At 40.1% G+C, this 12,700-nt stretch overlaps 1 protein-coding gene across 1 annotated transcript; it reads left to right on the top strand.

Moving 5' to 3' along the window:
* The first annotated feature begins 4,132 nt into the window (after positions 1–4,132).
* On the top strand, positions 4,133–10,054 carry dscc1 (DNA replication and sister chromatid cohesion 1). The gene is made up of 9 exons (XM_053494969.1): positions 4,133–4,518; positions 6,228–6,396; positions 6,590–6,727; positions 6,841–6,931; positions 7,938–8,076; positions 8,253–8,305; positions 8,397–8,554; positions 8,652–8,800; positions 9,838–10,054. Exons 1-9 carry the CDS (start codon positions 4,349–4,351, stop codon positions 9,947–9,949), a joined length of 1,179 nt encoding a protein of 392 aa, XP_053350944.1. The 5' UTR covers positions 4,133–4,348; the 3' UTR covers positions 9,950–10,054.
* The last annotated feature ends 2,646 nt before the right edge of the window (positions 10,055–12,700 follow it).

The following is a 12,700-nucleotide window of genomic DNA, read 5'->3' as shown; positions in this document are numbered from 1 at the left end:
GCCGACTTACCCCCCCTGAATGTAATTATGGCATCGGGGATCGTGAGCTTCTGGCAGTCAAGCTGGCACTTGAGGAATGGAGACATTGGTTAGAAGGGGCCGAACATCCCTTTCTCGTATGGACGGATCACCGAAACCTTGAATATCTAAAGACAGCTAAAAGACTGAACTCACGCCAGGCACGCTGGTCACTGTTTTTTCCCCGTTTCCAGTTCACATTGTCTTACCGTCCTGGGACCAAGAATGTAAAACCTGATGCTCTCTCCCGACAGTTCTCTACCCCTCAAGACACGTCCACGCCAGAGACAATCCTACCCCCTCACTGCCTCATTGCAATCACCCAACTGGACGTAGAGCACCTGGTTCAGCAGACCCTGGAACAAGAACCAGGCCCAAGTATCGTTCCCGCAAATAAACTCTTTGTTCCAGCCTCCGTGCGCCCTCAGGTATTGGACTGGGCCCACGGTTCCAGATTGGCTTGCCATCCTGGAGCAGCACGCACTCTTTTCCTCCTGCACCAACGCTTCTGGTGGCCCACAATCAAAGAGGATGTAAAGAACTTTGTGGCGTCCTGCGATATCTGTTCCAGAAACAAGAACACTAACCGACCTCCGGAGGGCCTACTCAGACCTCTCCCCGTCCCTCACCGCCCCTGGTCTCACATATCTCTCGACTTCGTCACCGGCCTACCACCGTCACAGAATAACACCTGCATCCTGACCATTGTGGACCGTTTCTCTAAATCGGCCCACTTTATCCCACTACCCAAGCTCCCGTCTGCCAAGGAAACTGCTGAGCTCCTGGTCAATCATGTCTTTCGACTTCACGGGCTTCCTGTTGACATCGTCTCGGACAGGGGTCCCCAGTTCTCGGCTCAGTTCTGGAAGGCTTTTTGCAACCTTGTCGGCGCCACCCCCAGCCTCTCATCTGGATTCCACCCACAAACTAACGGGCAAACTGAGCGAATGAACCAGGAACTCGAGAAGGCCCTAAGGTGCATGGCTTCCCGGGACCCATCCTCTTGGAGCAGATTCATTCCCTGGGTCGAGTATGCCCACAACTCGCTCCCAACTTCCTCCACAGGCATGTCCCCCTTTCACTGCTGCCTAGGTTATCAACCACCCCTTTTTCCTGCCCAAGAAGAGGAGGTGGCGGTTTCCTCAGCGCTAAACTTTGTCCGTCGCTGCAAAAGGACATGGCAGCAGGCCCGCAAGCAACTCTTGCACAATGTGAGTACCTTCCAGCGTTATGCTAACCGTCATCGATCATCGGCCCCCAGGTATCGTGTCGGCCAAAGGGTCATGCTATCTACACGGGACCTTCCCCTCAAGACCACTTCGAAGAAGCTTTCTCCAAGGCTCGTTGGCCCCTTCACTATTAACCGCATTATCAATCCATGCTCTGTCCGGCTATCGCTACCTCTCACCATGCACCGAATTAACCCCACTTTCCACGTCTCCCAGATTCGTCGCCTGGCCCCTTGCCCACTGTCCACACCCTCCCAACCCCCTCCACCCCCCCGACTCATAGATGGGGGTGAAGCCTTCACTGTTCACAGACTCCTCAAGTCTCGCCGCCGTGGGCGTGGTCTCCAGTATTTAGTGGACTGGGAGGGTTACGGTCCTGAAGAGAGAAGCTGGTTACCTGCAAGATTCATCCTAGACCGCTCATTGATCACTGATTTTCACAGACTCCACCCCGAGGCACCTGGTAGAACGCCTGGGGGCGTTCGTAGGGGGGAGGGTACTGTCATGCCACGTCAAGCCACAGTCTCGCCATGATCACTAAAGCATTCCCGTTTCTTTCTCCCAACCACTGCTTCCAACTCACCACCTCACCTTCCGCTCTCCACACACCTGTCTCCTATCAGCAATCACCTCTCATGCCTATTTAAGCCATGTGCTGACACCACCACATCGCCAGTTTATTGTGTGCCTTCTCAGCCTCAATTTACCAGCGTTATCTCTCGTCTCAGCCTGCCAAGTATCGACCTCGCTTCGCCCTTTTTGACTACGACTTCGCCTTTCGTTTTGGATCTGACACATTTGGAGTTTTCCCGTTACCGACTGCTTACCTGCCATCGACCACGAATTTGGATCACGGACCTCTTCCCCTTTCTTCGGCTTCGACCCTCGCCAGCTCCACGACCCCGATTTATCTCCTCTCCTAACCGGACTCACGCTGCCGCTTTTCGTCGGCTCCGCTCGCTCCTGCCTTCCCGCAAGGCTCAGGCTTCTTCATACCGGCATAAAGCTCGCGCTTCCGCGTCTCTGCGAGTCAAGCGTCGCACACCCCCCCTCCTCTCTCGGCCCGCTCGTGTCGGCGCTCCGCGCTTCCGCTTTCCAGTGGATTTATTTCAAATCCCAGCTCTACGCGGAATTAAGGTCAAGACATTTAAACTATAACGTTGTCAACCAAGTCACAAGCACCCAAACTCCTTTTGCTATCTAAAGTGATCTGTTTCTTCTGCGTTTGGATCCACCACGCCCCCTTGCGTTCCCTGACACATAGAATTGTGATACTTATTGAATCACAATGCAAATAAAATCAGCACCTAGTTATCCTAATAATATTGCATGGGGTCATGAGAATCATATCTCCACCTCAGCGCTCTCCAAAGAGAAAATAATATTCAAACATTTTCATCAGTTCCAGATGTGCCTAGTACAGTAGGGTGTGTGGTTCTGGATGTGGCCATTGTGCTGCAGTGCCGCTATCTAAACAAAGGTGAGCAAGCTCAGTTGGACATTCAATGCATTTGAACATGGACTACATTCGACAGCCGTTCAGACTATATTAGACATTTGACAGCTACAATATGTAAGTTAGAATGATTTTTGGGAATGACTGCATGATGACTGGATTGGTGCTGGTGTGAAAGAGAACACAGCCTTGACCAATGAACCCATAAAACTCTACAGATATCTCTGAGCAGTGAATGGCATCTCAGTAGTTAAATAATATGAATGTGTTGTACCAGTGAAAGCCATGCGGCTGTCAGCTGATGTGTCAGGACTGAATAGACACTCAATGGAGTGCACTCAGTGGGAGGTATTGCCTGCATGGTGGATTAATTTGCATTAACATTGATTCAATTGGCAGAAGCTTTTAACCAAAGTGACATATAAATGAGGTAGAATACAGTCCAAGCATAGACCTTTTAAATAGTGATCAACATGCCATTAGAGTGTTTTTCCAGCAATTCACCAACCGGGAACATAAAAAGATGCTGTTCTCAGAATAATTGCTCAGGGTCTACTTTGCTCTTGCTGCTGAATATACATCATTGATTTCAACCTTTTACTAAGATTTATGTTTTTTTTATGATTGATGTTGGACGAGAAGGCCTGGCTTAAATTCTCCCTTTCTAATTCATTCCAAAAGTGTTCTATCCGGTTGAGGTCAGGACTCAAGTTGAGGCCAGTCAAGTTCTTCCACACCATTCATGTTTTTATGGACCTTGCTTTGTGCACTGGTGCACAGTCACGTTGGAACATTAGAGGGCCATCCCCAAATTGTTTGCACAAAGTTTGGAGCATGAAATTGTTCAAAATGTCTTGATATGCTGAAGCATTAAGAGTTTCTTTCACTGGAAGTAAGGTGCCGAGCCCAACTCCTGAAAAACACCAGTTCCAACATGACTGTGCAAATGAGAAAAAATACTTCTTAAACCTAAAAAAACATATAACTCATTTTTGTGTGTGTGGTAAAGGAATGGTTCAGGAAAAGATTTCAAATATTGCTTTGAGGTTTGTGTAAAATCATATATATATATATATATATATATATATATATATATATATATATATTACAATTTTAAATATATATTGGGCTTATATTTTACTTCAAGGAATCACATGACCAATTCCATTTATAAATATGATAAATAAATATAAAAAAAACTTGAGTGGCAACATTTTTTTTATACTTAAAATACAATTCACACAGGACGGCAATTGCCGTCGAAAGATGCCGATCACGTGATTTTGACGCACTTCGCGCATGTTGCCATCAATGAATCCCCGGGACCACTTCCGGTTCTGTTTTTTCGCAAATGGTGAACTTTTACATGTCTGCAGTATGTTCGTTTGGTACCTTTATAGCCGCAAAAAGCTTTTTTTTTTTCAAGTGTTTAAATTGATAGCGTGAGTGCAGTACATCTTAAATTTATTTTGGTGTTGAATGATTTCATCAATGGTTGATGATCTGGCAACCCTGGAGAAACGTGTCTTCCGCCGTAATTTTGCGGGAAAATTGAGCTAAAGAAAGTTAGCGTTCACCGCGAATGTAATTGTAGTTCTCTGAGTGACCCAGTGAGTAATAAAGCGTTAGGAGAGGAGGAGACGCTATGCGGACATTAGAGGAGGTTCAGGCCACGATACAGATCGCGAAGCTGAAGGAAGAGGATCTGCTCCCTGTAACACACTGTCTGTCTTTCAGCGACAATGTGTCCTCCGGAGACTACTGCCTCATGGAGCTGGACGATACACTTTGTAAACACATTGAAGCAGGAAAAAGGTGAATACGGTTTTCTTGGTATAAAACTTTGTTCATTCCAACTTCGGATTTATCTAGCAACAGTTACTCCACTGTAGTTACACTTTACAAAGCTAGCAGGAGGAAGCATTGAAACACCATAGCATATTATTATGCCACACTATAGCATATTATGCGACGAAACATAACGCTACAAATATATTTAATACTATATTTCATGCATTGTTACTTTTATCCTGTCAAAAAGCTTAATTTGCTCGATTTAAGTCACAAATGCCAGCCAAAATGAGCATATCACGTGACCAAAACATCTCAGGTTTATGATGAAAACCTGACTTCGTTTATAAGAAAAAAAAAATATATATATATATGCGTATTTTAATATTATAGGGTCATAATATTTACATGTATGTCTATGTCGTAAAATTATTTGCACTTCGGTTATGTTAGACCTTCTGTTGGCCGCACTTGGCCGAATCCTCAGGACTGTACTGGAAGCAACTCACAGAAGAGCATAAACAGAAGCATTTGTATATCTGTGAACAAAATTTACACCGATACTCTAAGAGAATCGATACTGGTGATGAGACATGGATTCAGAACAGAAACTTTGACATCAATCGCTGACTAAGAAAAAAGTTTAAAAGTCAACCAACAGCTGGAAAATTGATGCTTACAGATTTCCGGATTCTCAAGGGCCAGTATTGTAACGTTATCAGGAAAAGATTCGACAACCAACAGTGCTCCCTGCATTAGACTTTTACCTGTTTGGTCCCATTAAAGCAGCCCTACGAGAATTAATATTTTTTGCCCATTGTTAATGGAAAAAGTGTATCAAAAAGCAAGGAGATTATTTCGGGGAAAAAAAGGAATTAAAAAAAATTGTTAAAATAAAATCCACAGCCAGCGTGCAGATAATTTGTCACTCACCCTCATAATATTCTGGCTATTTATTAGAGTCAGGAAACTTGTTCTTACATATGTACACAGTATATTGTATAATATGATTTATTAGGGTGGGAATAGAAGAATTTGTTTACAAAACTTTCACTTTTCATGCACAAAAGAGATGAGGGACACTTTGGGTTAAACTTGGTAAGTAGATGTTAATTATGGATGGGAATTACCAGGGATCACTCAATACAATATTCTCAAAAAAGCTGGTTGATGATTCTGTAAGTATCACATATATATTCCAATTTGATATTTATTCTAAACAAACTTGGCAAATAATTTGCTCATACCACACAGGATGCTGTCCCGCCTGCCAGGTTGTGAGTAGTTGAGAGTGCATCACCTGTAGGATTACAGAGGAACTGTAACATTTTATCATATATATATTTATTAATGCATGATTTAAAAAAACAATAATTTCAAAAAAATCATTTTAAAGTCAATGTGATGATACATGAAATGAGAAACAAAAGTAACTCAATACATAAATGAATTGGACCCCCCCCCCCCCCCATCTCTAATGTTAATAGACAGAAAATAAATTCGAGTCTGTATTTTGAAAAACACTGCAATACAGTAAGCAACAAGGTAATTATTCGATCATGTCATAACCATTTTGGGTTAAATGCATTCAGTTTAAGTGACTACTCTAAGAAAGAAAGAAAAAGTTCACCTACCCAACTTCACTGGTTAAAGTTGTGCTAAAGCCCATCTTCTGTTGCAAACCAATAATATATGGTACTGACTGCTGATTTGTTTTGCATTTTCATCATCAGTCTCACAATCAGAGGCGATAAAGATGAGCACGCAGTTCTGTGCAGTGAAGACAAGACCTATGACTTGAAAATGGCGGACACGTCCAATTTGCTGCTGTTTTTACCAGGATGTAGGACTCCGGAGCAGCTCTCTGACACCGCGTCAGAATCTAAACTAATCCATGCCCAGGTAAGCCCTTATAGCCCCGTCTCCACATACAGACAGTAAATTCAGTATAAAACCTGAAACCACTGAGCTGTGATGTGACACAGTGGCACTGGGTAGTGTTGCCATCCAAGACTCGTATTGTGCCTCAGAAGAAAAATGTTTAAGAAATGAGCATACATGCAAAATGTAATTTTTTCTTTCCTTCCATTGCCAGATCTGGGGTTATGCTAACAGTTACTGGGAGCTGAGACGCCAACGACCAAAGTTAAAGAAACTTAAGAAGCTGCTTATGGAGAACCCCTATGATGGCCCACCGATCGGTGCGCAGGAAGAGTCTCCAGGGCTCATCAAGGTACTGAACATAAGCCCATGACCGCTTCAGGCACAGATCTAAATATGTTAAATGTTTCCATTTAGATGTAGTAAAGTGTACACAGGCTTGAATGGTATATTTATTTTCTCCAGTACACTATGGAGGACCTTTTGGAGAGAATCCAAGGAAGCCAAGAGGAAATCGAGGATTACCTTCAAGAAATTCACGCTTGTAAAATAGAGGGTAAGTATTGCTTGATCAGTATGGCAGAGGATGCAGAAGCTACAAAGAGTGTTTAGGGAACCAATGTGTGTTATAGGCTAAAAAATTTTTTTCGAGTTTTTCCATTGGTTCCGTATTTCTTTTTATACGCAGCAAACTCAAACTTAAATCACCAGTTCTTAATTCAACAGTTTTACTGCAGCACATGGTTTGTCAGTTAATTCAAATATTATTAATCATTAAAACTCAAGATGCACAGATCTGTACCAGAAACACAGAATAAGTCAGTGACTGATTTAAAATAATAATAATAAAAATTGGGAAGGCTTCAGACATCAAGCTGTGCATTTATGTGTTTAGATACTGTATGACAAAAAGAGTTATTACTGTACTTTCAAAACATATACAGTGGCCAAAAGTTTTACCACTTCCAGAATATGGAAAAGATTTCAAGCATTTAGGCATTTGGCAGACGGCCCTGTCAAGGACGACTTATATTTTTATCTCATTAAACATCCGAGCAGTTGAGTGTTAAGGGCCTTGCTCAAGGGCCCAACAGGTGGTCATGGTGTTTGAACCTAGGACCTTCTGAACCGTAGTCCAATCACTTAACCACTGAGCTACATCTAATCAAATGTATTGTTATTATTTTTGGTCTTAGAAACAACCAGAAAAATGTCATCTGTATCTGTGCTTTTTATTTGCCTATATGACATATTACTTAATTTTTTGCTCAATCATGTTTGCATAGTTGGTTAAGATAAAATAAAATAAATTCAGTTCATCATATTGCCTGTGATGGAAAAAAAAAAGGATTTGTATATAAAATAATAATAGTGCGAAATATGGCTAAAAATGCTCTGGGTTTTAAGGGCTACACATATTGTGTATTATTTTCAGTATCGTGATTACAATATCACCCCGCCCTAAGCAAAGTGTTATAGAAACTTCACTTTGCTCTAGAGTTGCATGTTATAGATTTGTCCTCTGATCCAGTGCATTTACTTCTGCTTTTTTTTTCCCTAAGGATATTGGCGGATTTTGGATTTTGATTACGAGCTGAAGCTCCTGGGTCATGTGACTCAGCTGGTGGATTCAGAGTCCTGGTCTTTCAGTAAAGTGCCTCTCAGTGTTTGTCTGGAGGAGTTGGTGCCTTTAGAGCCTAAGTGAGTGCACGCGAGGTTCACCCGGAGGGTAATGTTTAATTAGACAGGTGTACAAATTACTCATTAATAATACGTAATTTAAAATTTATGTTTGCATTTAAAATAAGTTTAATTGTGACTGATAATTTCTTAGAAGTTTGCGGGTATGTTTAATGACTCTACTTCACTGTTTCCAGGGCAATGATCGAGCACTGTCTTAACTGTTACGGAAGACGGTATAACACGGAAGGTCAGTAAGTTTTCTCTATGGCTTACTGTATGAAAGTGAACCTAGGTTGTCCAAGATCATTTGATCTTGATATGCTCTGTTCTTTGCTCAGATGGAGAGGTGATGTATGCGCTGGATGAGGATAAAGTGTGCAGGGCTATGGCTCAAATGTTGCTGCAGAACGCTGTTAAGTTCAACCTGTCCGAGTTTCGGGAAGTGTGGCAGCAGAGCATCCCGGAGGGCATGAACACAAGACTGGACCAGCTCAGTGTAAGAGGATGCACATGCACACAACATACAGTGATTTGTGTAACATCCACTGTAAGAGTTCTCATTATAGTGTGGTTATTATTTATGTGTTGCACAGGGATTAGCTCTGGTGGACTCCAGCTCAAGGCCGGAAACTATCTCGCTGTTGCTAGTAGAGGACTTGCCTGAGGACACAATGGAACGCTTTAACGCTCTTTTTGCTATCAGGGAAAAGTGGACACAGCAGGACATAGAGCCCTACATACGGTGAATAGCCTTATATGTACACATCTGGTGCATAATAGGAATACTAACATTTTATACTTATACTGTAAGTATAGTATAATTCAAATAAAATATATTTCTAATAATACTAATACGCTTAGTTAATATTCAGTAATACAACCCTGTTGCTTTATAAAGTGCATCAGTAGTTTTGGGTAAATTTCATGCAGTTTTATAAGAAAATTGTCCACACAGTGTATAGTCGCGTACCATGACTACATGAGGAAGTTTGCAGAAAGAGGAACTAGGAACATACTGTATGTTATATATAAAGTACAAATAACATTATAGATCAGTAAAAGATTAGAAGTTGTATAAGGCGCATACAGTATGTTGCTCGTGGACCATTGTTTTTGGAGTACGCTAAGTGCTGTATTGCCACATGATATGATAATAAAATATCATAATCATGTTAAGTTATATTAAAATATACATTTCTCAAATATTACAAGTACTATTAAATAACATTTAAAAAATTTTATTAAAGTGTTTTCGACCCTTGATTCTGCTTTTACAGATGAAATGCAGCATGTTTTGCCGTCAATATTAAATGCAGTATTATAGGGTCATAAAAATCTCTTGACCCTATGCAGAGTGATGCATTGTGACCTCAGAGTGCGTGTTTTATAACAAAATCTAATGTCTTTGGATATACATGACGGACTCCTGATGGACCAGGGACACTTTGACAACAATGATACCAGAAATATTATCAGATACAAGTAATATTAAATATTAGGAATGTTATATGGGGAATGAGAGCTTTAAAATGTTCGTAGTTTTGAACTTAACACTGTATATTCAGCGTTTCTGGTGCAAATAACTAACAAATAACCCTTAAGATAAAATTGAATATGGTAGCTTTATGTGTTTGGTTTTGCTAACTGATATTTTTATCTTTATGATAATATTGCTTCTGTAGTTATGTCTGTATAATTACAGTAATTTCAATTAAAGTTCAGTGCAGTTACTTGAAGAAAAGAAGTTTTTGTTTAATTCTTGAATGTTTGCTCGAACAGGGATCTGTGTGGAGAGAAGCAAACAGCCGGAGCTCTTCTGACCAAACACGCCCGCTCCTCCATGCAGAACGGAGTAAAGGTCTATAACTCAAGAAGACCAGTTGCAACATAACATGTTATTTTTCCCTTTGTTGGTGTAAAACTCAAAGCACATTTTTGTTCCCTCTGTGTTTGTCTTTTTACATTTAATGTCTCACCAAAAGTTAATAAATATATATAATAAAACAGTATTAGTCATTTTCTTGTTATAATTGTTTAGAGTTGTATAGGCTTGTTTGCCCACACAAGATAATTGAATCATTAGACAAAAAAAAATCTTTTTTTTTTTTTTAAAGACACTAATTTACTGATGGCAAGAATACATTGCAAGAATTCCCCATGCATATAAATACCCTTAATGTACATTAGGCAACTTAATAAGAACAACTACATTATTCAGAGCAAACAAATAAATGTACAAATGAAAATATACTGTAGTAACCAATAGGGGGAGCACTTGTTTCTTTTTGTTTAGAAAATCTCAAACCACAATATCAATTGCCGGAGTTGGTTTTAAAAAATTACACGTTCGCAATTTAGACTATTAATAAACTCAAAAATAAACTCACGTGATGTAGAACTCTTGAAAGGAAGTGAGCCATGCTTATAGGCACTGAGATCCAGTGTGTCAACAGAATACCATTACCAATGGTATGATAAGGTGTGATTTTTGTTTTTTTACTTATTTATTTATTTATTTTTATTCTGTCATCAGTAGTTTAATTTAGTTGGTCAGCATAAACCCTTCAAAATAAAAATACAGTATATACCTTTGCCATATTTTTGTAGAGCCTGGGCCAAAATTGTACTAAAGCAATATGGAATTATTTATATGAAACAATAAGATGCCTGGGATGTTGTTCCAGAGCTCTACAGGCATTTTGGCAAGCTCTTGTGTTTTTTAGGCTTAGTACTGGTTTATGTCTTGCTTTCTGTACTTACTCTGATAAGGCCTTCCCTTGACTGTTGACATATTATTTTTGCTATCGCTATAATGGGTAGCCTAATGATGGGTTGCTGTATTGGAAATTAACATCAACAGATTACAAATTCAAATGGCACATTGGAGTGCTTTAATTTTCTTACTGCTATTTTAGACTAAACTGTCTTATAAAATATTTGTCTTATCTCTTTATAGGATTTTTTCTCCACAACTGTACAGGAAATTTGTGAAGTTTTTGGCAAACTCTAAACTGGTCTTTGTGTTTCTGGGACTAACTATCTCTTGTTATCTTGTATCTGATCTGTTCTTGATCTGGCCAACTGCTGCAATGACCAGATTTGTTTTCAGGTCTTCCTCGGCTTACCTTTTAAGATGCCAATTTGTTAATTATTTCATACCTAGCATGTCATTATGATGGGTTTAGTCAAAATTTTCAGCCTGATTTGGACTTCATATTTACCACTAAATGCAAATGGCACCCTTGAGAAAATCTCTTATTATAACAAGGGAATACAACTTGTTTTGAGCATCCAATACTTTACAGCACAGTGAAATTATCCCAATTAGGAAACTGGGGTCAGAGCACAGGGTCAGCCAACTTACAGCGCCCCTGGAGCAGATAGGGTTAAGGGCCTTGCTCAAGGGCTCAACAGTGGCAACTTGGCGATGCTGGAGCTCGAACCCCCGACCTTCCGATCAGTAACCCAGTAACCCACAGCCTTAACCGACTGAGCCACCACTGCCCCAGAAGTTATGCACAAAAATATTTAATTTAAAACATTTTGTCATTCCTACATTAAGAGCTGAAATGATTACCAGATACCAGTAATAAAAGATCAGACTGTTTGCTGTATACATTTTGGACTATTTTGTATACTGTACATATCACTGTATATTCAGCCTTTTGACTGCATACCTGAAACTGTGTTGGCTAACAAATAACCCACAGGAAGTTGCATATTGTAGTCTAATTAACTGTTTGATTTTGAAAAGGTTTTTTAAATATAATGTATTAATAAAGGGTAATACACTTCCTTGAAGAAAATTGCACGTTTAATTCTCAACTGTTGCCTGAAACTGTTCGCTGTTTGGAGAGCAGAGAGTTCTCCTGACTAATCACATCCACCCGTGCACAAGACCAACTACAACATGATGTTTATGACTGACAAGTTTATGAAGTACAAACATCTAAAAATTGGTTCCCTTAAAATTGTTTCTGCTTTCTGACACTGAACACTGTAATGCATTGTCAGCATTGTGTTAATAAAATGCATGAAATACAATAGTACAGTGTTTTGTAGTGTATTGTAAAGACTTGTTTTTTTCACGAATATTAATAAAACAGACATACCGTATCACAATTCTGAGATAAAGCATTTAATATTAAATTAACATTATAACACTGAGACTAATTTTACAATTCTGTCATGTGTAGTATGCAAAGATTGCATATAGTAATCTATTTATTATTATCCAGCTGTAAGTTTCAGTCAAGTGTTAATAAAGTAATATAGCAAATGTGTACTAATTGCATACACGATCTGATGATGATCATAATTATTCCTGAAGGTGAAGGTGACAAGTAATAATAAACAGCAGCAGTACTAGGCTGTCTCTGGTTGTATGCAGCACATATGTAGCAAGGCAAGGCTCATTAAAGAAAGGAGTTAAGGTGTTGGACTATTGATCGTAAGGTCACTGCACCACACTGCATCCCAGCACCACTGAGCAAGGCCCTTAACCCTCAACTGCTTAGATGTATTATAAGATAAATTATGGAAACCCCAAACTTCCCTTTTCCCAGCCGACTCAGCTAACTCTGACTGGGGAATCCCGAGGAGTTCCCAGGCCAGTGTGGAGATATAATCTGTCCATCTAGTC

Source organism: Clarias gariepinus, chromosome 4 (genome assembly GCF_024256425.1).
Source record: "Clarias gariepinus isolate MV-2021 ecotype Netherlands chromosome 4, CGAR_prim_01v2, whole genome shotgun sequence".
Taxonomy (NCBI): Eukaryota; Metazoa; Chordata; class Actinopteri; order Siluriformes; family Clariidae; genus Clarias; species Clarias gariepinus.
Note: the sequence above shows the minus strand (reverse complement) of the source record. Positions and strands in the feature narration are given on the sequence as shown.